This window comes from Periophthalmus magnuspinnatus, chromosome 9 (genome assembly GCF_009829125.3).
Source record: "Periophthalmus magnuspinnatus isolate fPerMag1 chromosome 9, fPerMag1.2.pri, whole genome shotgun sequence".
In the NCBI taxonomy this organism is placed as follows: Eukaryota; Metazoa; Chordata; class Actinopteri; order Gobiiformes; family Gobiidae; genus Periophthalmus; species Periophthalmus magnuspinnatus.
In genome coordinates this window covers 11,568,994-11,595,486 of record NC_047134.1, presented here as the reverse complement: position 1 = coordinate 11,595,486, position 26,493 = coordinate 11,568,994, and the positions used below count along the sequence as shown (strand labels likewise).

The 26,493-nt window shown below is 40.5% G+C and overlaps 1 protein-coding gene across 2 annotated transcripts in view; it reads right to left on the bottom strand.

Moving 5' to 3' along the window:
• The window catches only part of kiaa0825 (KIAA0825 ortholog), an 89,033-nt gene extending 62,651 nt beyond the window's left edge, over positions 1 to 26,382 (bottom strand). For both annotated transcript variants that reach the window (XM_033973283.2, XM_055224313.1), the window contains exons 1-13: positions 26,019 to 26,382; positions 24,112 to 24,241; positions 18,523 to 18,676; positions 17,985 to 18,158; positions 17,470 to 17,658; positions 16,887 to 17,211; positions 9,463 to 9,630; positions 8,089 to 8,174; positions 7,784 to 8,017; positions 5,006 to 5,283; positions 3,032 to 3,179; positions 812 to 1,002; positions 51 to 257 (exon numbers count right to left, since the gene is read on the bottom strand). In XM_033973283.2, coding sequence (XP_033829174.1) covers positions 51 to 257; positions 812 to 1,002; positions 3,032 to 3,179; positions 5,006 to 5,283; positions 7,784 to 8,017; positions 8,089 to 8,174; positions 9,463 to 9,630; positions 16,887 to 17,211; positions 17,470 to 17,658; positions 17,985 to 18,158; positions 18,523 to 18,676; positions 24,112 to 24,230 — 2,273 coding nt within the window. In that variant the 5' untranslated portion in view covers positions 24,231 to 24,241; positions 26,019 to 26,382. The remainder of the gene's footprint in view (positions 1 to 50; positions 258 to 811; positions 1,003 to 3,031; positions 3,180 to 5,005; positions 5,284 to 7,783; positions 8,018 to 8,088; positions 8,175 to 9,462; positions 9,631 to 16,886; positions 17,212 to 17,469; positions 17,659 to 17,984; positions 18,159 to 18,522; positions 18,677 to 24,111; positions 24,242 to 26,018) is intronic.
• Between the last annotated feature and the right edge of the window lie 111 nt (positions 26,383 to 26,493).

Below are 26,493 nucleotides of genomic sequence, written 5' to 3'. Positions count from 1 at the left end.
TCCCAAATGTATGTACGTTTTGTCTTTATATTTAAAGAAAAAGCACTGACCTATACAAAGAAGAGAGAGGTGAAGTGACAGTAATGAGCACGGTGAGGAGTCGATTGCATGAATTGTGGATAGCATTTGGCCACTTTGGGGAATTCATTTTAGCATTTGTCTCTGATGAAGGAGTGATGTGTGCCAAGGCATCTGGAGTTTCACAGACACTCCACATCAGCTCTTCCACATAAAGCAGAACTGCAGTGATGTCACACCTAAAAGACAGTACAATACCATGTTTAATATAGGAAATGTTGGCTTAGTAAAAGAAATAAATGATTTAGAATAAAAACAATGTACAGTTGAATTAGTTGCTAGGGTAATTTTGCTGGTTATATTTATCAAAACCCAAATGCAAACAAATTGAATGCAAAATATGTAGCAAAGTGATAATATCCTGAATGGAGAAAAATAAAGTTGTTCATAGTCGCAATTTCATGAATTATTCATCCACTTCCCATACTGGTGGTGGTACGCTACTTCTGTAGCCACAGCTGCTCTGGTGTAGCCTGATGGAAGCCAATCTGCATTTACAACATACTGGTATAATTTAATGTTTTTATTCTTTCAATACAATATGAGTCATATGTTCAAAAAATATGTGATATTAAATTAACAATATATTTACACAGGTATTCATCTTTAAGTTGTTGTTTTGTTTTTATTTAACCTACAGCAGATCATAAACTGAAAGGAAAGTATACTAAGTTGCCTTAATAGTTGTTTCATTTCTGTTTTGCAGGTCCATATTACACATTAGGTACAATACCTAATCCGCAGGTGTCTCTTGTATGAGGGCCGAGCCAAAGCGTATCTTTGGAGCAGTAACTGTAGAGTCTCTGACAGCACATTCCCCAGCAGCTCCTTAGACAGCGCCGCAGGAAGGACAGGCCACAGATCACTGCGGAGCCCACACAGGAAGTAATACCACATCTGCACTGAGAAGGAACACCGCTCCCCCTGTAGATGAGAGGAAAGTGGAACACGGGAGGTTAGTCAGAGAGACAGATTATCATATGGACCTTGACAGAGAAGCAACGCTAAGAAAACTAAGGCGGTATGATAAAAATAGTCAAAGAAAAAGAAGGGAGAAAAGAAAGATAAAGTTGGGTCTGTCAACAGTACTTTTTCTCAGTGGTCACGCCACCTGCACCCTGCACCTGGGTTTCTCCTCTCCAACTGAGAATCTACTTTAAAGTCCTGAAGAAGAGAATACATCACAACAGGCCTGCTATATAACACAGATGTCTGCATGCACAAGTACATAGAGGAAGCCACACAATAATAAGCAAAATAGAAAATAGACGCATCCTCCACAGTGAAATGGGGCATTATCAGGACACCTTGCACCAAGTAGAGATGACTATATTATTTGGTTAATTGTCATTATTCAGCTCAGAACACTGTTGTAAGAACTACAAAATAATATTCATGAATTTCTACTAAATTTACACTCCAAAAGTCAACCTAAATGCCAAGTTTCTGTTTTTTTGTGGGTTTTTTTTTTGGCTATTCATGTCACATAAGCTTGAATTTATCATGCAGAACGTTTAATTTCATAAAGCTGGCCACATACTACACAAGGCAAATGATAATCTATTAGAGGATGTGAATGAAAAAAACTTCAATATATAACGTAAAATTCTGAGGTTCCTTCTCACAATAATTATAACGCTAAAGTTTGATATCTCTAGCAGCAATAGAAAATGTCCTTCACACCACATACAAAATCCAACAGAAAGACATTGGAGATCACACGATAAAAAAAAAAAACTTCAGCTCATTAGGCTTTTGTTGTTGCCTTCCTCTCGCCCCTCAAGCCAGTCATTTAAGGATTGGTGGCTGATTAGTAGCGTGACCAAAATCTATGTCCGGGATTAGACCGCCTTCTCTGCCTGTGGACTAGCTAGAGTAAGGCCAGACACTGGACCCAAACCAGAAACATGCAAAAACAACAAGTGTGGTTTGGGTTTTATCTGGTCGTGTTTAAATTTAAATTGCAAGGTCAACTATAAAGCACTCCCTGTAGGAATAACTAACTGGCAACAACTAGGCAACAGGAAACGAGTGCTGCAAAACACTGTGAGGAGCTGAATTTACTTTGCTCATTCCAAAGCCAAACTCTAAAAGAATAGACAGTGTCAGTGTGTACTTACACTTGAGGTATCAAGAGAGGAGCTCACGAGAACATAAAGAGGAAGTTAGTTAGAACTGATAAAATGAGAAGGTTGAGTCAGGGAGGACATCTAACATTAAACAAAATAACAATAAGTTAATCAGAGGTGATAGGTGGTAAAGATGTTGTGGCCATTAAACTGCACATATGATAGCATTACCAGAAATCCAATAGAGGAAGCCCTATGCTGTCGTCCGTAACATAAACAGATGAGGATACTATACAGGTCTGATGTATAGACAGCTGCTCCAGTTCAGTGACACATGCATTCACGTGTACAGTGCACACAGACGTGGCTGAATAAAAGCACACACCTGCACTCAGCAGGTCTGTCTGACACCACTGACCCAGTGCGAAAGAGAAGAACAAAGGGGGAAAAAGGCAACAGCGAGGTACAGTAAAAGAGAGAGAGAGGGTTTAGATTGGTTTAAGGGCATAAAGGTAGGGGAGTTCCAGGGGCCCTATGCTGTTTCCAGACAGTCCCAGAGTAGACTGCAGACTTCAGACAGCTGAATCCCAGGAGCCCCGAGGGCAGCAGAGAAGCCACAGATGTTCTCAGGCAGCACACAGAAGAAGGTTTGCTTAGAAAGAGGCAGAGTGGGAGGTGAAGGTGCATTGTATGAATGAAAAAAGCAGATGCCAGAAACCTCCAAAATCTATAGAGAGTTGTCGCTAACCCACATGGCATTCAAATTCAAAGTTGGAATGGGAAAAAAACAAATTAAGTTGAGCAACAACTGGGACTGTTTTGTGATTTTGTTCTTCAGTCGTTCTGCTACACAGTGAGTTTTGAAGATAAACAAAGTGCTGTACCTCATGGAAGGGCTTGGGGTCATCCCAGTGGTGACTCTCATCCTGTAGAAGGCAAGTGGAGCAGACCTGGATGCAGTAGGTAGTGAGCTGTTCTCTGATTGTCTCTGCTACATCTTGGCACTTTTGAATAGGCAGCAAGGTCAGGGGTCTAGACACAGAGGAGAGAAACAAAACCTTGAATATAAGAGCAAACAGTCTGCAAGGGAAAAAATCTGCCAAAGATATTTAAAATATTACATAAAAGACAAGGGCAGTGAGGGTCAAGTGTGTCTAGAAACATATTGGTATATATACCAAATCTATAATTAATTCAATTTTTTCAAAGAACAATTTAAAATGAAGGACAGATGAATTTATTTATCATCCGTTAATTCTTTATGGTGTAAAAAAAAAAAAAAAAAGTTACCAGAGGGAGGCAATAGTTAAACAGAGGTGCCGAGGGCTTAAAACCAAGGGAGCAGGGCTGTGAGGTTTTATGACCAAAGGGGGCATAGAGCAAGTGCAGGCGGGGGTGCAGAGGGCCAGAGGTGGAACAACAGGGGCACAGAGGGCACTAGAGATGCCTTTAGAGGGGATCTGAGCAGAGCAGAGGTTAATGGGAAGGATTATGAGGCATAAAAAGCCACCAAATGTAGACACAATATGGCTGTCATTACGACCTGCCACTCATTTTTATGTCTTCCCCCATCAGCAGGATACTTGGTCTGCCATTTTAACACATTTTCCGCCACAGGGAAAAGCCCTTTATTGTAAAAGAAGTGAAGGGATAAAGAAAGACTTAGAAAGGACATATGTATAAGACCTTAATATCAAAGTGCCAATGTCTTCAAACACATTTTCAGAAATCACTATAGATTGGTCAATAAAAACTCCAAGTTATTGTGCAGTGGTAATAAACTCTGCTTAACAATTGTTTTGGAAAATCTCAAATTATTCTTTTACAAGTTAGTGGACAGAAATGGATGCACTGATTCAGCGTTTTCAGTTCCCATACAATTATAATAAATGGAGTAAATGTGATAAACTCAGATTCAGGAGGAGGATGATGCCTCAATCTCCTACTGACCCTCTTCAATGAACCCCAGCTCACCTCAACCACACCTCTAGTACTTTATATAAGTCCATCCCAACAACACAGTCTACTTCCGCTCTCCTCCTGGTTTACCTCCAACTCCTCCAGTAACAATCCACCTTTTCGTTCAGTACACTTCTGAGAATCCTTTGATTGGCTGATATATCTATTCTTATTCCACCCACATTTTGCATCTAATCTGCCTCATTCTGGCCTGGACAGACATTCCAGATCATACTTTCGACTGCTGGTCCTCTCCATCTTTCCTATACGTTCATCATAACCGCAACTAATTACTAGCTCATTCCATATTTTACTCATCTTAATTAATCTTTTTGGGGATCCTTAATCGTTTGGGCCGACTGCCTGAGACAGAGCCTCATCCTGAATCTCTACTCAGCTCCAGCTCTATCCATATCATCAATAAATATGCTTATCATATACCATTGTTGTGGCATGGTCTTTGCTAATAAATATGGTTTTAAGTCTCTGCCGATACCCGATATCAACCAATACTAGTGCAGAGGCTGAAATTAGCATTTATTTCCTTAAAATAAAATTAAAACTGATCCAAATGTGTTATGTTACTGTTATTTATCTCAGTAGTAACCACAGAACAGCTTTGTATGAATAAAAGTTCAAACATTATGAGTCTTTGTGGGCCAACTACAACCAGTAAATAGTCTTATTACAGCAGTTTTATGCCCAACCAGGATATTGGCTGAACCGATATTTGGAAGCCGATACCCAGGCCAGCCCTTTTTTCTGGATCGGTGCTTATATTCGAACTTATACCAGTACTGGAAGAGTGCATCCTTAAGCAGAATGAGACAAATGCATGTGATTAAATATAGATGAACATTTGTTTTATGTAGAAACTTTGACATTTGTGCTAAACTTACACTTTGGTCACAGCAGTATTTGAATCCTTGAGTTTGATGTGGTAGTGCTGCATCTGCTGGTGTAGGTAAATGACAGTAGCCAACAGAGCAGGCAGGTTCTTCAGGGGGGCTGAGGATGGTACCTCACTGGCTCTCTCTTGAACACGGTCCAACATAGCAAACGCAGCGGTGCTACACGCTTCCACAAACGTTATTCGAACCTCCAACAGAGAGCTGTCCCTGCAGGCTGCTGCCAAGGGTAGTAAGGCATTGAGCTCCTTTATGACGGCTCCACAGAACTATGAGAAAAAGTAGACAGATAGCAATATCAAGGAAATCTCTCAGCAAACATGGAGGAAGGGAGCTCATTAGGTGTAAATAATGAAACACTTTCTTATCAGAATGACAAAAGATTTGAGATCGAGCTGGATATTATGCATGCTTTTTTCCTAACCTTGTGCAAGCCATTACAGCTGAAAGGCAAACATGAGTACAAATGTAGAATACAGATGTAGGCAATAAAGACATGCTCGCCAATCTGCTGCTGAACATGCATACAGCGTATCGGGTCAAATAAAACCTTTACTTCAGAGGATACATCAGCACTTGTCTAATTCCATAACGGCATGCATCATGTTAGTCACATCGAAGCAGAAACGTTACAGTGCGTTGGCAGAGAGGTGGGGAGTCAAACGTGCTGAGAGGGAAGAAAAAGCACACGGGTCAAATAAAGGTGAGGAGAGAGAGGGTGCAGGCAGTTTTATGAATTTGTCATAAAAAATAGCACTTATTCTATATACTTCCACAGCAACAAGTTAGACGTATATCACCTATACACATGCATGCAACTGGAATAACGTCAAAGAATGACACTACTTTTTCAACAAGAACTAAATTCTGAATATTGAAAATATTTTAATATAACATAACACAGTATAACATCTCACATCTGCAGTATGTCCTGCCCTATGCTCAAGCAATTGTTTTAATTTCTGGGAAAGTTGCGACATCCCTCATCTTTGGTACAAAAGATCAGGAGGTCAATTCCCTAAAAACTCAAACCAGTTATAACTGACAAATTGATGCACAATGCAAGAGGCAACAAACTAATTAATTCCTGATTCAGGTATCACACTCTTTGTAATTTTCCGACTGCAAGAACACAAAGGAAAACAGCATACCCTTTTTAACTAGATACAAATAATCAAATTACTAAATCATGGGTGCTAATATGCTGTAATAACATAATAAATCAATCAATAAAGCAGCATGCAGCGCTGTTGTCAAACAAACTTTTCCATTACTGGACACAGACTGGGCATTCAATGAGACCTTCGACATTCTGTCAGATCAGGGCTCCAGCATGTGCACACAACTGACAGCCTTACAGTCTCTTTACACTATTTGCTCCATAAAAGCATCCACTGGGGGTTAAAAGGCCTGGGAACAATGGCCGTTTGGACAATTAAGTCAATATCTCAGCACTCGTAGTCATTAGGAGCTTAGCTTGGAGAGGGAGTGAGATGGAGCAGGGGCAGGCATAACACCCTGCATTAGCCGCCTGATGGAGAGACCCTTGAGAAGTATCACCCACAGCGCTGGCACACAGCACAGCGTCCACACAACGCTGAAAAACAAGCACATGCACATCCTTGTCGAAGTCAGGCTGAGACCTTAACCAGCTGAGATCAAAGCCTAAATCCCACCAGGACCTCCGCAGCAAGGTGAAAAAGATTGTGTAAAGTTTTAAGTGCTACGGAGGCCTGTTTATGTGTGAGCAGAATTTAGAAACGATTTTTTTTTTAAGTTGTAAATGCAGGGGAATGCTAAAAATGTTGCTATTAAAACAGAGGAAGCAATAAGAAATGAGCCATAAAGAGGCATTTTCACTACACTGCTTTGTACACAGTTCATGTATAACATTATGATAACCTGTCTTTTTGGATGGGCATGTCTACAGGCCTTTATGTAACAAAAGTGACATACAGGGTATGCTGACACCCAATAATTTGTACACCAACTTCTAGAGACAATGCTTCCAGATTTTGAGATCCTCTGTCAAGTAGACATTCGAATTACAATGTGCTCAAATGCTCGCCTTGTCTTCTGCTTCCAAAATGTTCAAGGACTACCTTATAAACTGTACCGAATAAAGATATAATTTTATGCTTTACTTTGTAATATGTTGTTATACCACATAAAAGATTAAGTTATAATGGCAAATCAATTTGTATATAAAATGAAAGTAACTTATATGCTATACCCGGCAGGTATACTTCACAGGCTGCACACTGATTTCGACAGTGCTCCTGCCAATGGTATGTGTCAAAGGAGGACAGCTGCTGAGAGAATAAAAAACCTTTATACTGTATTATCTGCTATTGAATGCAAATTCATGCACGTATAACCTTTGAGGAGCAACAGCTCTCATCGCAGAAACGTTGACCTACTCATAAATATGTTGTACAGGTCTGAGCCACCGACTGATTTTGACAGTTGTTAGCATTAATAACCACAAATCAGTGTAAAAGGGTTTGGAGGGGGATGCAACTGAAGTGAGAGGATGAAGACACACTTTGAATTGAGTTCAATATAGACGAGTGACCTACAATGGAGACCTCAACAAAGGTCTCCATTGTAGTTATTCATTCATCTTTATGCCAAAATGTAACATGCAAATAAACAATGTGCAGCTGTATAGTATAACTTTGGTGGAAAAATAACATAGAAACTATATTATATAAATAATCTTTTTTTAAAGGTTGAATGTAATATTTAATGTGTGTGATGAATACACACGTGAGCTATCATATTGGGTGTTTCTCTCTTGGAGCTCAGATATTTGCTGTTGATGCTGGTGGTTAGATCTTGTGTGAGTATGAGGGCCAGAGAGGTTTCTCCTGCAGAATGTAAGGCCTCCTCCTGCTGTAGACTCTTGGTGCAAATATCATCAAGTACCACTTTAACACAGTGAGCCATCTGAGGAACCAGACCCTTAAAAGCCAACCTCCAGTCAAACTCCAGAAACTGCACCTATAAGAAACGAAAATGGAGTCAAAACAAACTTGTTAACGCCATAATACTTTTTAAACAAGCTGTCTTACCTCTAGATGCTGAGGTGACTGTGCTGTTACTGGGGCTTTCTTGTTATGTCCAGTCACATCTAAGCTGGAATTTCTTCTGGAGATGCCTAATTGAGAAAGAAATTTACAGAAACTTTGAACCTTAGGCAGGTTGAAACGCAGCCAGAGGCCCGATGGTCTAGGAGTTAAGTTACAATACAGTGCAAGTTGACTTCTGAAATAAAGACATGTGACACATATTTTTATTTAGTCTAGATCTTAAGCATTACAGCATCATTTTTTTGGCCGAGGTGTACGTCCCAGCAGACTAGTAATTTTCCCCTACATATTCCATTATACAAAAAACGCCAGACACATTTGCGCATTGAATTATCACCAAATCCACATAGACACCCTGATAAGATATCTATGTGGACCTTTCTGATAACATCAAATATATGCACTTTAGTAGGCATGAATCTTTCCATATGATTCATAATATAGAGTATGATATCATGGGATAAAAGCTGGGCCGCTTGCCAGTTGCTAGTAGCCTTCATGAAAGACTACTGCACATAAGCCAAATATGGGTCACATCATTTCTAACTAAACTAAGGCGTACTGACGGCAGAATAACCATTTTGCCCTCAGAGAGACCAAAGACAGCCTGTAGATGGCAAAGACATTTATGCATCTAATTTTAGGGGCTTACTTTTGATTTGAACCCAGATTTGGTCAACCACATATGGAGCAATTCTATAGGGGCCAAGGCTGTGTGAATGTGCACGGAGGTGGAAAGTATAGAGGCAGTGATGGTTGTAGACAAGCGTGGCAAGAGTCCTGGGTTAGGTTTTGCAATTAAAAAGAGCGAACATCAAGGCCACATTTTCCTAATCAGAAGGCGAAGAGTGAGACCCCAGGCGAGGCAATTTAGCCGAACAAGACCGCATGGAACGGAAGGAGGAGGAAGTAGTGAGCGCATCACTTTTTGACCTTTAAGCCCATCTGATGAATTTCTGGTAATTAAGCCGTTTGATTGCCTAGAATTAATGATTTGGATAACTGCCCTTTAAAGGCTGTTTACCTCTCTGTAAATTGAGCCTTTCTGCAAGTCTTGTTTTTGTAAATTTAACCTTTATGGAAATTACGCCATGCACCAAAAGCTTTCATTTAACATCTTTGCCTCAGCAGTTCAAAGAGGTGAGAGGAAAGGGATACTCAAGGCGGTTGTAAGACCCAAGATGATTCCCATCTTAAATATGATGTTCTCTCAAGCACAACATTACCCACAAGTTATACAACATACTACAGCAAAGACAAAGAGGACACTGTTTATTGGTCAAAAAAGTATGCTTAGTGTGTTTCTCAAACAAATTATGTCAATATCTTTAAAAAGAGCAAAAAGTCATGCAGTACCTTTAACACAGGGAGGGTGTCCAGTACAACTGATATGGGTCATCTTCTTGGTCAGTTCTTTTATAGTGCTCTCAAACTGAAGCAAGGTGCAGGCCAGTTGAGTTAATGCCCTCAGCTGGTGGGAGGTTAGACTGAAAGTTCTGCTTTTCATGAAAAGCTCTACAGGTGCTGGTGAAGAAAAATAAAACATAGTGGTTAATATTGACATACTGGCTGACAAACAACAAAAAAGAGCTGTGCAGAATAACAACAGTGGGAAAATAGTTCTTCAGTTCAACCTTCCAACCTACATACACTCGTCAGAAACACCTCCTTTCCTTGAGTCTTGCCAAGCACAACACCTTTTATAAATATCGACCCGTTCATGTTTTCCCAATACACTGCATAAACAAAGACAAAGAGAAAATATGCAAACTTTTCTCCCAGAGAAGTCACACATGTTCATGCTGCTCTCTCGGCACAAAACTTTCTCCCCTAACCCGCAGATGACCCCCTTGGCAAATATGGATTTCCCATTTTGGAGGCTGCCAAAGCCATCACCCAGGGGATGTTCCGCATTAAAGCCGGAGAATGGGAAGCTTGGAGATGTGTTGCCGTACTCCCAGACACATGCACAAATACTTTTGTGTGTCCGCCTAAATGAGCTGCTCTATTGCAAAGGCATTTGGGAATGGATGAGCGGAGTATTAGCTTTGACTCTTAAAGCCAGCCGATGATTGAGTGCTGAGAAAGAAAGGAGAGGGGGCCCTTTTCAGTAATTGTTACATTATTGCCTGTGGATCTTAATGTAATCTTGCCATATTGTTAAACAAAATCTGACAATATGACAACACAATGTCCCCTAGGATCTTATATTAATCATGCATGAGGCGTGAGTCACTGTGGGTCTGGGAGTGCTACTATGTTCACATGCATGTCTATGAGCAGAGCCTTTTTGGGGAGTGGGTGCCTGCACACATGTTTATGTTTGTGTAATGCCACTCATTATGACTGCCCTGATTTGGAGAAGACTCAAAGTTGCACATGTCAGTCTGCAGGATAATTGCCACTGCAACCAGACTTCATGGTCACCACCGAATATATTCTGACCCCAAGCTTGTTTTTGTTTACAAGTCTAAAAAAAGTATACATGTATTTATGTGCGCATGTCTGTGTGAAATCACATTGTTATTTGGTGTCAGTCTGAATATGTGTGGACGTGTGTGTGTAATTAAACTGCATGTGTCTACAGCACAGCAGATCTTCTGTAATGGGTTCCAGTGGGAGTCTGCCTCTCTACATGTGTGACCTAGCTGACACTCAAGTACTGGCTTTATTTTTAAGCCTGCACATCCATAAATGCAGTGACACTATTTATGAACTTTTCAAAATTTTAACATCATGATACAAACTATATAACTTCTTTGGGGTAAACGAGAGAAGGACATACAAAAACAATGTACCGAGCAAGACAGTCTTCTTAAAAAGTCAGTAGCTATTAGGCATAACCTTATGTACCATCACACTGTGTTCTTTCACACTATTCTTTTCAATTGCCATCCTGTAAACATGACTTGAGGACATCTACTATGAGAGAACATGACCTTGATGTTTAACCGTGCTCTTGTCCGCATTGGGTTCTGCCATCCGTACTATATAGGTATTTATAGTTGTCTTACTAGCCAAATAGCCTTATAGCCTCATAGCCGTAGCGGTCTAGTATATTGCCATCTAAAGCTCATTATACCTTTGTCACAACAGTAAGGCCAAATGGAGGCTCTCATAGTCAGTTGATGGAAAGGGTGTGCTTAAAAGCACCCAGGTGTGTCATATAGCATGGTGCATAGCATGTCTCTTAGAGCAGAAATGAGTAAGGGCACTAGCAGCTAGCAGAGTTCAACTAAAGGTCAATGTACTGAGAATCAATAAGAGAGTGGTGCTGAAAGCCAGGGCTGGAAACAAGGCAAAATATGTTCATATAATTTCTCCCTGATATGACAACACAGCGAGAGGAGCTACTTTCAAATAAAGTAAAATCAATGCTTAGTCTCTCTACTGCAATGACTATAAAAGCACAGCCAAGCATATCAGTGATGTATGCCATGCAGCACACATTTGTAATAATGTCAGAAAAATAAGATGTTGGAGAATTTGCAGTGGTTATATAGAGGGCAGAAGAAATTCCACTTAGGGAAAAACATTTCTGTGCATTGGTCTTCAGTGGCTAGTTTCAGTTTGTAGCTTTTAACAATGACAACAATGTAACACAAAGCAGAAGAAGCAGAGCAGGTATTTTTGGCGATCCATCAGTCTTCTCCTTGTCTGTCTCTCCTGTGGGTTCACAATTGGTTCTACGACAAAGTCTTCCCCTTGCACACACAAACACAACATAGTGATCTGACTGGCAGGAGCATGGGGAGAGGGAGGGAGAAAGAGAGAGAGAAAGTGAAGGGAGGGACAGAAGGAGAGAGGGAGAGACTGAGAGACGGAGAGAGAAAGGGGGTGGTGGTATAGAATAAAAACATGGGGAAAGAGAGCGAGGGGTGGGATAAGGGAATTCCCTTAGCAGTTGTTATTGATTCCGGTGTTTACGGGCGAATAGTTTAGTGCCGTTTACAAAACAGAACAGATGCAGCCAGTGAGCAAAAAGGTAAACAATTGGTGTGTGGCGGGCTGCCAAATCCCCAGTCTGATGTATTAAACTCACGGTGAAGAGCATTTCCCCTTTGGCTGCTCTTATTGCCACTTCATTTCCTCTTTGCACACAAACACACTTCCTCCTTGTTTCCTTCACTCGTCTGTTCTGAGTCTTTCTTCTCTTTCACCTCTTGGTTTATACAGACAAAAAGAGAAGAGTGTAGGGTGGCTTTATCGTCTGGCTATTTTCTGTCCTTCTATGACCCTGGAGGCCAGTTCTTCCTAACAGAGCCATTAGTAAGGGGAATTGTATGTGTCTGACATGGCCGAAAACCAATTATTAGACACTTTCTACCAAATGATGCCCAAGTCTTTGGGGAATGGGCAATCATGCAATAATTTAGCCACTGATTTAATTTCTCTCCAGCATAGGAGCATAGCATCTCTCCCGCTCTTATGACCTGTCCCTCTTTTCCTCATCCACACACCTTCTGTACATCTGCAAAGTAAATCAGAAGATCATCAAGAAGTCTGCTTACATTGTTTCTCAAACACTTACACTTTTTGACTATTTAGAGTACATTTTTGAAAAAAGCCAGTGAACTACAGAAACAAGAAACTAAACCCACACTATGTTTGGATTTGTTATGAGATGATGGCACTAAAACGAAATTAAAACGTACAGAAACACTTTGTTTTGTTATATTCAAGCTTTTGTGGATGCTATAATAGTTTGAAAATGTGCACAGCTCTGTTGAAGAATCTTCTATGCGTTCATGACTTTTTGGCATGTCAACCAGGGTCATGTGCATTGCCCAAGGGTACAAATGTGCATAAATATGTGTGTATCTGGGTAGAAGGGCTATTAGCAACTATAGACCGCCTGCTAGGCCCAGTGACAACCAGGGTCCTCTCTGTCAGTTGCGGCCCACTGCTTCTTCAGACAGCCTTATTATTGGAGGTTTCCTGCTGTGATTCTGCCGTACACACACTGACACAGTCACCGCACACCACCCAAGAGCTGGTCTCTGGTGGCCCTTTCCCTGGGTGCTCTCCGACCGGGTCACAGCAGGGGCCACCTGTCCTTGACAAGGCAAGAGTAGAAATATCTCAATTGAGTTCCCCTGGAAAATAGTAAGGAGCAATAGTTATTTTAGAAGGCAACTTTTTAGTCCATTTGTTCCAATCCTGTACAGTTTGTCTTTGTTAAAGATTATGACAATGCAGTGAGATAAAGAGTATGTTCTTTTGTTTCTCTACTCTACTTTAATAAAACAGACGAACAATAAGGCAATGCATTGTCTGCATAAACACCCTTGTTTTAACGCTCTTGCCCTTATTGTTTGCAAGCCTTCTGCCAATCACACGTCTCTCCATCGCGTATGGAGCTATTTCAGCCTGCGCCTTCTTAATAGAAGGTGCCAGGGAAAGTTCATATCCTTGAGCTTTTCAAGAGTGATACACAAAAGCCATTGTGACCACTCAGAGGAAATGGGGAAAATAAATGATACGCATAATACAGATTCTCAAGAGCCGCGAAACGTATTCTTTTCTGTAATTTCATAGGATTTGGAGAGGGATTCAATAAACACAGATACACAATGTTAAGACCTCTTCTCAAAACAATGAACAAACAGCCTCCTCCTCTGCAACTTTCTTAAACAAGGCCTCCTCATTGTGTGCAAATACTCGGAGTTGAGAGTCCCATAAAAAGCGTCATCCATAAACTCGAAGAGTCATAGACCCACACCCCCTCCTACCTAGCCCATAATTACATGGCAGCATGCGGATGCACATCCCCAGCTGACAGTGTGTATAAACTCGGGCAGAGATATGATCTAGTGAGGAGCTGCTCTTATTAAATATTAACAAACGCCATTCCCAAGTAGCCTCAATCCCCACAAGCACCCCAATGCCAGTCAGAGCCTCAACACATCTACTATCTCACGCCACTACACACACACACAGAGACTCTCCACTGAATAGGCTAGGCTTTCTCCAAGAAAGAGTTCAAAGAGGCAGAGAGGGCGAAGAGGGGCTTGCAGTGGGGGTAAATGTGCCTGCTATACATGTACTCGCAATCCCCTTTTTATCTATGCAGGGAGCTGCCGCCTTCGTCATATGGGGAAATTAGCAGAAGCTGAATTCAAATCATTGCTATCAGAATGAGGCTGGAAAGTGTTTGAACAGAATCTCCCAGCCCCGATTTCACCCCTGTGGTCGATTGTTACAGGGAATAAAATGTGTATGTGAGGGAAAGTTGGATGTGAAAGCTTTTGATGTCCTACAAAAAGACTGATCTCATATGTATACATATGCTAATAACTGATGCCATATGGAAATGTAATGATGCATTTTTAAAAGGGTGGTATTAACTGACTCTTGATCACACAATTTCCCAAGCAAGTTTGCAATTAATGCACACACACAAAGACAAACGAGAAACAGTGTGTGCAAGTCACATGCTCCGATTGAGAGATTCCTCTCATTAGCCTCATGCAATATTAAAATAATGCTAAAATGCACATGTCAGTGTGTCATAGATGCAAAATAAGCAAAAATAACAACACTGCATATCTTAAAAAAAAAACAAAAAAAAAACAACAATGCCAAAGCACAGCCAACTATCATTTTATTTAATCAAAATATCAACACAGATGAGAGAGGTGAAAGTTTTGAATAGTTGTTCCTGGCCAACCGGTCTGACAGTTGAAAGTCTGTGACTACTGCTCAGCCTATTACAGTCTAAAAACAATAAGACAATAACAAAGATAACAAGAGGTGGACGTCAGAAATGTAAAGATGTAGCAGAGTGAGTATGAAAGAGTAAAATGGGCTATGTGTATGGTACATTGTGTGAGCCCTCCTTAAAGATAGAGGGGTTAAAAGAGGAGGCAGATCTGGCTGTGAAAGCTGTTAAATGGTTCAATGGTTTGACAGTAGCTGATGCTACAGACAGTGTTGCTCCCCTGGGATCCCACACAGTCTCCCATGCATGGCTCCTATCAAAATATACCTATTGCCTGACTCTAGTGTAGAAATAAACAATAACACAGCAGGAGGGAAGAGAAGATCTGAAGAGTCACTGAATATGTATGGAAATCGTTTTTTAACCTTTGTTATAGTGGCATTGACAATTATAACCATAGAATGATACAGTATATGGTACCATGTACAAGAAGATTAAGGACTCATTTGGAAGATATGGATGTTAGGAGCCACAGGCGACTGAATGGTTAATATGTGGGCTTGCAGTTTTTGGAGGAGATTTCAAATGTGAACAACACTTAAATGTAATCCCAATTGTATAGCTCAAAGCTGTGTTTGAGCTGATCCAAACACACACATATCCACACGCAGAAGGCAGCCCAGGCAAAAGTGCTCCATTTTAGCGTCATTACACAGCACGGGTCCCCCGCTCCCTTTGGAGCCATGTTCTGCCTCCGGTGCTACATTTGACGGTTTGTTGAGCGGCACGTAGGTGTGTAGCTTCCGCCGCGTTACGTGATCAAACAGCCCAACTGACGCATGGCCAATTATCCTGGCTGCCTCCTCTCATCTCACGTTTAAGGAGAGGGAAAGTAAAACCAGGGAGGGAGATGGAGCCGAGACATGGAGGGAGGCTGCTGCTGTGTTTATCCAAGAATGGCAGATGTAAAAGCCCTCTTCTTCCCGTTCCGTAGGGAAGCTGACATGTGCACCATTTTTTTGAAAAGTAAACAATGGCTCATACACTTTACTTTTTGTGTGAGAATCTTTACCCCCAGCATGCTTTAAATAGGCCAAAACAAACAAAGGGATTTGGAGGATTCAAAAATCCAAAGTGACATGAAATCTGGAGGTCTATACTGCTCTAGTCTTAATATACAGTATAAGGTAATATCACAGTCTTGCCGATCAGAGAGCCACTTCTTTTCTCTCATATGTCCAAGTACATTTATGGTCTTGAAAGCCAGCTTATGTTCAGCCACTGTTCTTTTCATAGTCACACTTTACCAGTGTATTAGATTATTGTAACTGATGTTAACTGTGGTTTTAAAGTACCTTTAAAGTACCTTTACAAAAAAACCAAAAAACAACTCTATACATTTTAGACAGGCCTTGACTATTAACTGTATAGCAGTGGCGTTCATCTTAGTTCTATAGCTCCTATCATATTATAAAGGTACTTTTTGAGTGACCCTGCATTTGCTGCTCCTATACAGAGCACTAGGGCCTTAGGTTTGTTTTGTTGTTTGTTTTTATGTATTTTGTTTATTGTGTGTTGTCCCCAAATCTCCTCTTCCCCTCAAACCTGGCTGCTGGATCCCTGGGCCATGATTGGAAGACCGATTTCAGCCTCGCCCATCTCCAGCCGCCTCCCTCCCCATTTAAGGAGATTGGGGACACCTGTTCGGGGCTGCTGGCCTGGAGTGGCCAGTATGCCTTTGTTGCATTTTGTCAGTTCAGTCACTACCGGGGGTAGTGGCTTATGTTTTGAGAAACTCAATTTGTCAGTACTGCCTAAGTTTGTCTTTGTGTGAGATTTTAGTTACTGTAAAATTTGTGTTTAGTTACTTTACCTTTGTTTTATTTGGTTTAATTCCTTGCAAGGTACCTTTGTTTATGTATGTTTAGTTTACCCCTACACACCTGTTAATTAAATTACCTTATTTAACCATTTTAACATCTTGGATATCTTTTTTTTGTTACTTTCCATCCCCACACGAGCTAGGTCGTAAAACTTAGTAACAGTAGTAAACTGTTGGAAAAATAAACAATACAATACAATACAAATGGCCAACATAATTGAACAGTGAATCATTTACCTGTTAACTGTTGAGACTTGGCTGAAGATTTCCTGTTCTTGCTGGTGACTGCAGTGTTGTCTCTTCGAGCAGCCTCACATTCTCTCTCCATCAGAGAGGCCAGTTCCCGTGCTACAGTGTCCAGGTAAGCTGCGCTGAGGAAGCCTAGGATGCTGTGCTGATCCACCAAGTGTGAGAGAACATGGATCTCCTCCTTCAGGGCCTGGGACAGTAGGGGTGCCACAGAGTGAAAGCCCACTGTGAGTCTGTCAAAGCCGGTCTCACCACTCGCACTGGAACTTAGGGTGGAGTGGAGAAGAGCAACTGTGAACTGGCACCTCAGGGTCTGCAAATAAGATGATGTGAAGTACTTGAGTAACACATTTCAAATAAGAGATTTTCACAGATGATATTGTACATTTCAGGTGTTAAAACAGACACAGATACAAATTTCATAATAATTACTTATGGAATTATACTGAATAATTACTGAACTTTGCCAACAATATGGGTCAAAACGTCAGGTCAACTCAACAGCCAGAATAGAGAGTCTCTGGCACAATTGAGGTGTTGTTTTAATGCTTAAGTTTTGTGTTGGCTTTACCTGATAATTTGCGAGCACTTCTGACTCAGGGTAAAGAAAGAACAGATGCTGCAGACAATAGATCCGTTTAGAGATGGATGGGTTAGAGGAAGTGCTGCCTGGTCCTGAATGCTCTGAGATGTGAGGAGACAGCCGATCCAGCAGGTGGCGGCGCAGCTGGAGACGCACATCATCCCAAACTGTCTGGAGCTGAAAATGACAGGTAAGAGTAAAATAAAGGAAAAGAATGATTAACACAGTGGCATACTTTACCATACTTTACACAATATATTTAGGTAACATACACAGTCGTGCAGGCATAAGAAATTTTAATTCTTTACATTAAAGCTCCAAGGATTTTATTCCTTTGTCTGAGATGTTCTACAGTATGACATTAAACTTAAAAATAACTCAACATCTGATACATTTGATGCCGTACTGGGAAACATTCCATGCAAAGGAAGAACATTCATGGAGACAAGAAGGTGGCCAACTCTCCACCAAAAAAGTTACATAGTGCACCTTTAAAACAGTACCTCAATAGATGATTCATCTCGAACTGTATTGATGAGGTCCGGCTGAGGCAAAGTAGATGAGTATGAAAGAGAAGGAGTGCGTGGAAAGCAGACTCTACAACGCGATGAAATGTCCTCCAGCAGTTCTATTGTCACCACCTCTTTACCCTCCTCTTCTGACCTTAGGTAGAGCTGCTGAAAGAGCCAATTAGTAGAGAAGTATGTATGAGCTAATCCTTTCAAGAAACTCCATGTAGATTAACAAGAACAAAAATTTAAACTTCAGTTTACCAGCTAAACTGTAAAAAAGGGTAAATCTAGCAGTCTGAAGTCTAGAAGTCTGAAACATCTTTTTAAAACTGTTAAAATTCCCAAAGTCCATCAAGCGAATAAATAAAACAAGTCACAAAGTATTGGAATTACGAAAATATCAAATCAATAATTAAGATTAATATGAATAACTCAAGACCATTTGCATTGCAAAAAGAGATTGTGCAAATTAATCAATTTCAAAATATTCCCCAATCCAGTGATATTACTCAAGTCTTTAGTTTATTACCAGTCCCCTGAGGAAGTCAAGCTGATCCTGGTATCCCGTAGCAACAGACTTGAAGTGCATTCTGAAGGGGAACCATTTGAGGCACTCATTGGACTTTGGGGGACTTTCTGATCGGAGGTCTTCTATTTGGGTTTGGAGGTCTTTCAATGTGATGCTGTGAACAGTAAAAGCAATAGTAGTTTAGGACAAGAAATATATATATATATATATATATATATATATTTAAAAAAATCCCCAGAGTGTTATGTTCCAGACTGGACTGAGGCCTAGAGGTGGAAGAAGGGAAACATGGCATGACGTTATTTGATGGGAGATAGGATTAGATGGAAGGAACCACCACATTTAGCAAGTTATATATCGGTGCCAAAGCTATCAGTGTTAATATCAGTAACATTGGTATGATTGAGGGAATAGTTGATGTGTGATAGAGCTGCACAATTAATAGTAATCAATATTACATTGATGCAGTCATGAACTCACAAAGGATCCAGTTATTCAAATAATAGAACGTCCTCTGCAAAGAACAAAATATCCTTTATTTTAATTGAAAAGTCTTGTTGTACCTGTAGTTTAAACCTCTACAAACATGTTGTATTAGTTTAGCAGTTCATTTTTTATTCTTCTCTCAAATGTTAATGTATGTACGTACATGTATAAATATACATACACAATGTTCAGCTCTAATTTGTGAACTTAACTACAACTTGACTTAAATTTGTGAATTTGTGGACCATGCAATGGATTCAGCAAATATAGGTACTGGCATTACAGCATATCAAATATCTGATATCAGTATCGGCTGACAGAATCCATATGGGAGCATTGTTTATATCACCAAAGACATGTAACAACCAACTACCAACAACTAAAAACAAGACACACTGCCGCTAAAGCAACACAAATTCGCCACATTAAAGATGCGCTTGGACCAACCCGTCACTTTTCACTCTCCTGTCTCATCCACTGTCTCATCCACTGTGTGCGTAGGGCAGAGAGAGGCGCAGCAGCATCAACAGTAATGAACATGGACGTGCTTATAACAGTGTGTGAGTGTCTGCTAAGCATCTGGTGTGAAGTGGTGTTCAAGGCATCGGCAGGCACCCACCCTCTGCATATTACGTCTTACTTTACAACACACACGCAGAGCAGGCAGCACAGCGCTTTTGATTTTAACAGACTGCATCAGCTATTCTGCCTCCCTCCTTAATATGACAGATTAGAAATGACATCTTCGGGCCTGACATGTTTAGTCATTTCCATGCAAATCAGTGCATATACGTTTCCCCCATGTAACACGGTGTGTCTGTGTGTGTCAACATGTCTACATTCTTGCATAATTAAAACATTCAACTGGGTATGCCACAACTATATTTATGCGCTATCGTGTAGTATTAAGTGTGCATGAGGAGTGCGTACGGGCAGAAATGTGATACCCATTCAAAAATAACAAAATGAATAATTGATTATTTTTACTATTTTCTTGCATATCATTTAAAGATTTTGCTTTCGTTGTGCATTTTAAAACCAACCAATATGATAATCGGAAACATTAAAAAGATATTGTTAGGAATTTATTTGTTAAATCTGTTAATATGTTGTGTCAGGATTGTTTAGTTCAGGGGTAAAAGCTTGGTGTTGTTTTGTGTTTTCTGTTTTTTACATTACCTCAACTATAGGCAATTATCCCTCTCATTTATCATGTTTTATTTGACAGCATCCCAGATTCCAAATTACAAACTACTAAATTCAATGATAACTGACCATAGACTAAACTACCTGCCAACAGGCCAACCAAAAAATGAAAAAAAAAAAAAAAAAATCTTCCCTAAGAGAAGCTGTTCAGTTTATTGGTAAAATGATTTTGCATGTGTGACTAGCCGAGATACAGAATGCTAAAGTCCCATTCCCCATCAGGCGGCTTCTCCCCCAGCACAGGCCTATAAAATACCTCCTGCCTGCTCCTGGGCCATGAACGGATCCAGATGTCTTACAATGACAACACATTAAATAACTGTTCAATCTGACACACTTTGGTTTCAGAGGGCAAAATCTCAAGAGATTTTTTTTTTTTTTTTCAGTTTTCTACATTCAAAATAGCAATAGTGCAATTTAATATTACCAAATAAATCTTTACTCTATGGTCAAACACAACAAGTTATTGCCAATAAATACATACATTTAAAATAAAACATAAGGAATCGTGCTAACTTGTCAAGACAATTCCTGCTAGTAATTTTTGTGCATAAAATTAACTTGCAGCACTGAGCCCTGTTCGCGCCTTTATTGTACCCCATAAACATGGATGTGCGTTCTGGGCTCCACCCCAGGACTTCACGTAGACAGCAGGTTTCAAATGGGCCTCCATCTGTAGCAATCTATTCACAAAAGTTCATTAAAACACAAAATGTAATTAGACCATTCTCCTTTTTTACATGATAGTTTTATAACAAAGTAGAGGTCAAATTAAACTGCCTTTTCTATGGTATCAGTGGGAATTACTTTTGCCATATGTGAAGAGAATGAGGATGGAAACAGTTGCTTTGAGAGCATTTGGATTCATAGATCTGGACAGAGAATAGCATTTAGGATCGTACAATGTCTCTTCTCCTACTGACTATTAACCAAACATACTACGACCAGCAAACTTCTACCACAGTCTATTTCAGTGTTTGCACACTGTTTTTGTCTGGAGAAAGTAACTCACCTATTTTTCCTTACTCCCTTTCAATATCCCTCCTTAGGGTCTGGCTCTGTAAGTCATAAAGTCAATGTGGATAGTGTGTGTCCCGAAGTCCATCAGCTCTCCTCCGTGGTATGACCTTTTGGCCGCTATAGTGTGAAAGCTACCTGCAGCCTAATCAACTTGGCAGGATTAGCTGTGAACCTGATTACTTCTACTGCTTGTAACTCAGACACCTGCGAGAGAGACAGGGGGTAGAATGGGAGAAAAAGGGGGACTCAAAATGGGCAGAAACAGAGAACTCACAGCAAATAAAGCCATTCCACTGTGTGAGGTGCTACAACAATGGACAAATCTGTAATGGCAAATACTGGGAAACAGGACTCAATAAGAGAGTAGGAGATTGGGGGAAGACGAAAAGGAAGCCACTAGGAAAGGTTCCTTTAGGCCTCTTGCCAAACATGTCCTCTGTTGTAAGTTAACATTGAGCAGTACACATTGAAATTTGGCTGGTATAAAATTTGGGTTTTCAACTAAAATTTGTGGGGTGGATTTTAAAGATTAAATATTGGTATCAATAAATATCAGTTATCAGCCACAGCAGCAAGCCAAATATTCATAAAGGCTCAAAAAATCCATATCAAACCCATCCCTAATTTCTTAAAATAATCATTATGAAAACAAAATACATCCTACTGCTTAAAATTGTTATTTTTTATTGTGCACTATATAGAAAGAGGCACCAAGTACAAATCCTTTTCTCTAGTATCAAAATCGATTTTTTTTGTATTTAGAGTATTTAGAGTAACAGCACTATATAAATAAATGAGGTGCACAATCTTTCTCTTAGCAATTGCAACTGGTATTACAACAGTGTATTTTTTTTCTTTTTTAAATAACTCTCGGTTAGATGGCCAACACTAACTAGTAGGCAGCCCCCTAAACAGTATGGTTGAAAGAGAATAGGAGCGACCGGAGGTCTTTTATTAGATATGATGGCACATTTCACAGCTCCCTGACTTACAGAAACCCAATCCTGCGATTAGTCAGCGCTTTGACGTTATCTTAAGTTCCTTGTCAGAATTAATTTAGTGTGGGTGGGCTGTCTGTCGTGCTGCGCTCCCCTACCCTCTAACAGGAGGAGGGGGAGTCGGAGGCAACGGGGGCAGGAAGATCCTTTTCAAATAAGCTCCAGTCTCAGTCAATGCCAAACCAAGCGCATTAGAACCAAATATCTCTTCCATCAAAGGGCTCCATTCTGTGAGGGGGAAGACTGTCTGAATGAACAGGCTGAAAACATATCCCGTCCTGACCACTTAGTGCCCTCACCCCAGAGCTCCCTCGCCACCCAGCCCGGCCAGTGATACAGGAGAAGAGATACAACTGATAGACTTCACACACGTGTCACACTCTGCTAAACACAAAACCAGCTACATACTGTGAAGACCATAGAGAATTGTATTTATTCAATGAAAAAGAACCTTGGACGGAAAAGGGTTTTCATTCACCTGCTTAAATATATCCCCCAAATCCTAATCGTCTGAAACACTGGATACACACCAGAACACACATATATCAGAGTATTGACACTGTAGCCTGATCAAGATTGGCAGGTTGGGTAGTGAGAGCCATTTGCTGCAGCAGTGTGAAGCTATAGGCCTGTTGGCAGCCTCCTGGCCCGTGCTGACACTTCATTACAGGTCTTTTCCTGGTGGCCCACCGATCCTCACCACTGAGCCACTGTCCCATCTGATGAAAACTAATGGATTACAGCTTTTCAATTTGAGGGGAGCCAGCGCTGTTGTCAGACTATCTTAATCTCCTTCAATTAGGAGGCAGTTCTTAGACAAATCTCTGACATCTGAGAAGACATACTATAGGCTGAAGGCTGGTTGAAAGCCCTCATAGTTATGAACAGTTTTTTTCTCCCTTTGCTCAACTCAACTTCCGTAATTTGTTCCAGGAACTGATCAGATAATTCTTCGCCAGTGAGTGTTTGTGTGTCTACAGCCCTACCTGGTGGAGGTAAAAGAGCCCCCTAGACCTGCCCTGACATACAGGGCTCACCTAAAGTGGTCTCAGTGGAAGTTAGCCTGAGCCTGACAGAGACACTGACCACTGGTCCCCTACGGCGACTGGAGGATTGCCTTATTTTTAGCCCCATTCTCCATTATCTGGACGCTTTGTTCTCATAATGGTTATCCCTCTCCCATCTACAGGAACACAAAATAACCCTTTAATGCTTAGAAAGCAGAAAAATGGTGCAGCCTTCGGTAATAAGCCTTGAATTACCTACCCAAGGGTTTTCGTTTCAAGATGTGGAATCTTCAATTATTATGTTCCCATTTAGAAGGAGGAAGGAAAGAAAGACAGATAAAGGGCGGGAGAGGGAGACAGTGTGGAGGGACGAGTGGCAGACACTAATGGTGCCAGAGTGAGCCTTTGTTCACTTGTTACATTTAGTTTGTCCTTCATCATCTGCCCCCAGCTTCACAACGCCACACACAATAAAAGAGCTGAAATATAGATCCTCTTCTCGCCTCTCCCCACGTGTCACTCTTTATCAATCCAGTCGCTCCAAAACTATCCCTGTCACGGTCCCAGTCTCCCCTCACACACAGGTACTGTCTATGTCTGCATAGTTTGCTGTTAATTCAACGGATACTCAACGCTTCTCTGAGCTACATGTTTTGTTTTCTAAGAAATGACATGTGTTTTACTCTGTCCTGTACTGGTGGACATTTATATTTCCACATGTTAGCACTTGTCTGTGTTACTGAATAATGTTCAATCAAATGCAGGTTACCATAGAGACAAAGGGCAGTCTTCTATATCAGAATAAAATGACATAAATATTATTTGACTGTGTGTAAGTTTATATTAGTGGAGATGTTAGTACTGACACTTACCTATTAGCATTACTTCTGGGTTTGTCTTCAGCGTCTCCTAGGTCCAGCTGGATAGATTTTCCCTCAAGAGGTTGACTCCCCGAAGGATGGTCTCCATTAGCATCCACTGGTGATTCCATGACCAGTTTAGCTACAGAAAGTATACAAAAAATGTTTAGAATACAAATGGATGTTTTTTTTTTTTACTTTTATCCTGGCTTATGCTCCCAATAAGCTGTGCAAATACAGATTCATTACCACTTATAAAGGCTGACAACTGATTTAAATATAAAAGTAAAATTAGTACAAATAATGTCTGAAACAATCTATCGGTCTATCCTATTGGTCTATCCTATTTTATCACCAACAGTTTAGACACAATTCATTTTATGTTTTTAAATAACAGCATGAAGAACAAAATGTCTGCATATTCTCTAACATAACATTTCTTCTGTCATTGATTTAAGAAAAAAGAAAAATAGACACACAATATATTGAGCTAGTGGGGGATTTATACAAACTCATTTTCCTGTGTCTATTTTAAGTGACCTCTTAAATTCTAAGAACAAGCATGAGCATTTCGTTGTCAACACTGTCATCAATATGAATCAAGTGAAAAGTAATGGAGAGTGTCTGTGTCAATTTAGCATCCTCACACTCCACCTCTCTCGCCGCTTCCTCATATTTGCCTCTGATTTTAATAATCCTTGTCAAGCTCTGTACAGCTCCCACACTCTGGTCTCTACTGCGTCTTGGCTGTTACGTGGTACTGCTCTCTGACAGGGCACTCAGGAAGCTCAACATTTAGCTTCCACAAAGGGACGCATATCCAGCTGGACAAATATTATTTTTCTCCTCTGACAGCTGCACCAGTTAAGTCTTTTATGATTTTCTCCAGCTCATTCTCTCTTACCGACTCCCCTCATCAGCATACTCCCTCTACACCACTTTATGTAGTCTGTGCAGCCTTAGCGAAACAGAAAACAATTCTCAATCCAGAGATTAGAAACTTAACATTGTATGTGTATGAACTTATTCAGACAGTGTTTATGATTTCAGGCAGTAGCAGGTTTGCTTATATAATTGACACCATATTTGTCGTCAACCAGATGGACAGATAGTAACGCATACATTGTAATAAGTCTATTGGGGGTCTATACCTCCTGGTCTGCCAACCATCGTATGCTAAAGACATAAGCACATGTACATCCAAGTGGGGGGTTCTGTCAGCAGCACACTGGGCCTCATTAGACTACACTTTAAATCCTTTAGTCTCCACTGTCTTGTCATTAGCTCTTTACAAAGCAGATGTTGTTGGAGCCCAAGTGTGTTACACGGTGTTGCAACAGGGACACAAAGCCTGGCATGAGATACTTGCTTGACTAACATATTCGCACACACATGCACACACATGCATACACACAGTTTCAGAAATCACACTGTGCATTCTCTCCCGGTGCTGCCTGTCTACCCTCACCAGGCTCACACACAGCCCCATTTACAGTAATGAGGTTGTCCTGAAATATTTAGCAGAGTGTCCCCCAGGCAGCCACTTTAAAGCCACTTAAAGCATGTCAAGTTAAAGTCAACAGTGTTTTAAACGGGGTAACTAACAGTCAGCAGTCACAGAAACGTAATAAATATATGAAATAGGTGGATATTTCAACATAGAAACTGAGAACTGTGCCAGAGCGGCATGTGGGAGGAGTCATAAGTCATTATTTCTGAGTCATAAGTCAACTGATCAGCTAAAAAGTAAATCCTTCCCTCCACTAATGCTCACTAATAATAATATAACTGATAAAATAAACAATAATGCACAATAACATAATCATATTTACCCACAATATATATTTTGAGTTCCCCTACCTGTTTAACAGTTTGGCAGTCTCTGTCTTTATGATTTAAACTTGTGCAAATTGCCTTACCTTTAAAATTGTCTTTGAGCGCGCATCTTCATAAGAATCCAACGTGATATATGAGTCGTGTAAAAAAGATTCCTTGCAGCGAGTCAGCAACTCGTGTTTTTGCATAACGTACATAACAAACACATTTTATTGGTATTATTAACGAAAGCTTAGCACTAGTTCATACCTGTCAATAACATGTCTATGGTCGGTAACGGCTGATTTTGAAGTAATCACAGCCAGCGCTGACCAAAACAACATTTAGCCATATTTTAGCACTTAAAGCTAAACCAACGATACATCTGTACACCACTAACCCTCCTTTTAACCATATTTGCATATTATTATTCAGCCAGTGTTGCTGAAAATGCACGGACCATTATTTTTTTCCGGGATAGAAAGCGTCCGTAACAACAACCCGGAAGTAGATTGTGGAACACTTCCGGTGTTTGGAATAGTCCAATGAAAACAAATCTAGAGGGGTGCATATATCCAT